At 21.7% G+C, this 1359-nt stretch overlaps 1 protein-coding gene across 1 annotated transcript in view; it reads left to right on the forward strand.

The window, feature by feature from the left end:
- LOC100573077 (radial spoke head protein 6 homolog A-like) overlaps positions 1-162 on the forward strand; it is a 1634-nt gene extending 1472 nt beyond the window's left edge. The window contains exon 4 of the mRNA XM_029485126.1: positions 159-162. Coding sequence (XP_029340986.1) covers positions 159-162 — 4 coding nt within the window. The remainder of the gene's footprint in view (positions 1-158) is intronic.
- The last annotated feature ends 1197 nt before the right edge of the window (positions 163-1359 follow it).

Consider the following 1359-nt stretch of genomic DNA (forward strand, 5'->3'; position numbering starts at 1 on the left):
AAATACTTTTTTTGTATAAAATACTTTTAGGTATTGAATACTTTGGTTTTTATTTCAAACATTTTATTTTTATTCGAAATAATTGGTCAAAAAATATTATTGTCAACTACAATAATTGAATAATAGTTTTTATTTAATATCCTGCATTTCTGTGTTAGTTGAAGCCTGAAGGTTTGTGAAAACCAGATTTCTAAAAATAGTTATTGAATAACAATATTCCATTTAAACTTTTAGATAACTATTAGACAACTTACTACCTATATGTTTTTATTATACGATAATTACAAACCCACTTAAAAAACGAAAAGTATTTGAGTAGTATTTGAAATACTATACAATTAAAGTATTTGAGTAGTATCTTAAATGCTTTAAAAAAAATGTATTTGAGTATTTACTCAAGTACTTTTTAAAAGTATTCTTTACAGGACTGAGTGATGTGCAAAAGCGTAAAAAACGCAAAATAGCGAACTTCATGAGGCCATAACTTCGAAACTAAGTCCGACCGCCAAATTCTGACTTCACCATCGTTTTCAGTATAGTTATTAGTTAACTACGTATCCCGAATTGTAAAGAGATCAAGCCTGGGTATAAACGAGTTAAAAAGTTACGTTAATTTTAACTTTTAACTTAACTTTTTAAAATGTAATGCTCATCAACATAATTTTTAACTTAACTGATTTTTATTGATATAAACTTAATAAATAACTAGTTAATTTTAATCAAATCCAAGTTACGTTAGTTTATATTTAATTATGTAGAAAAAATTATAATATATATATATATAATATATAATTATAATAATTATAATAAATAATTAAATAATAAATATAATTACAATTTTTATTGATGATACATATTGCATAAACATTTACTTTTTATTATTTCAAACCATATTACTGGCTATTAATTTATTTAAAAAAATAAAATAAAAACTTAACTTAATAAGTTAATTGTAAGTTTCCATATAACTTTTAACTTACCTGAGCTTAAAAAAACATTAAGATAAACTTTAAACTTTTCAAAATGTTTACTATCAACTTAACTTAACTTAATTAACAATGATTAATTTGCCCAGGCTTGAAAGAGATACTTATCTTTTTTATAAATTGATAATAAATACCAGTACAATAATTATTATACTATACCTAATCATATTCTCTATTTTCTCGACACTGTATGCATATTATATCTAAGTAATAGTTAAAAGTAAATTTTGGTAATTTAAATATTTATTAATTGTATTATGAATACTAGCTGATACAGAACAATCAATTCATTTTTAATTCTTTATTGTTATATTAAGTTATTATTAGAAATAACTAAATTTGTCAAGAATACAATAGAAATAACTAGGGCTAG

The sequence above is a fragment of the Acyrthosiphon pisum genome, chromosome X (genome assembly GCF_005508785.2).
Source record: "Acyrthosiphon pisum isolate AL4f chromosome X, pea_aphid_22Mar2018_4r6ur, whole genome shotgun sequence".
NCBI lineage: Eukaryota > Metazoa > Arthropoda > Insecta > Hemiptera > Aphididae > Acyrthosiphon > Acyrthosiphon pisum.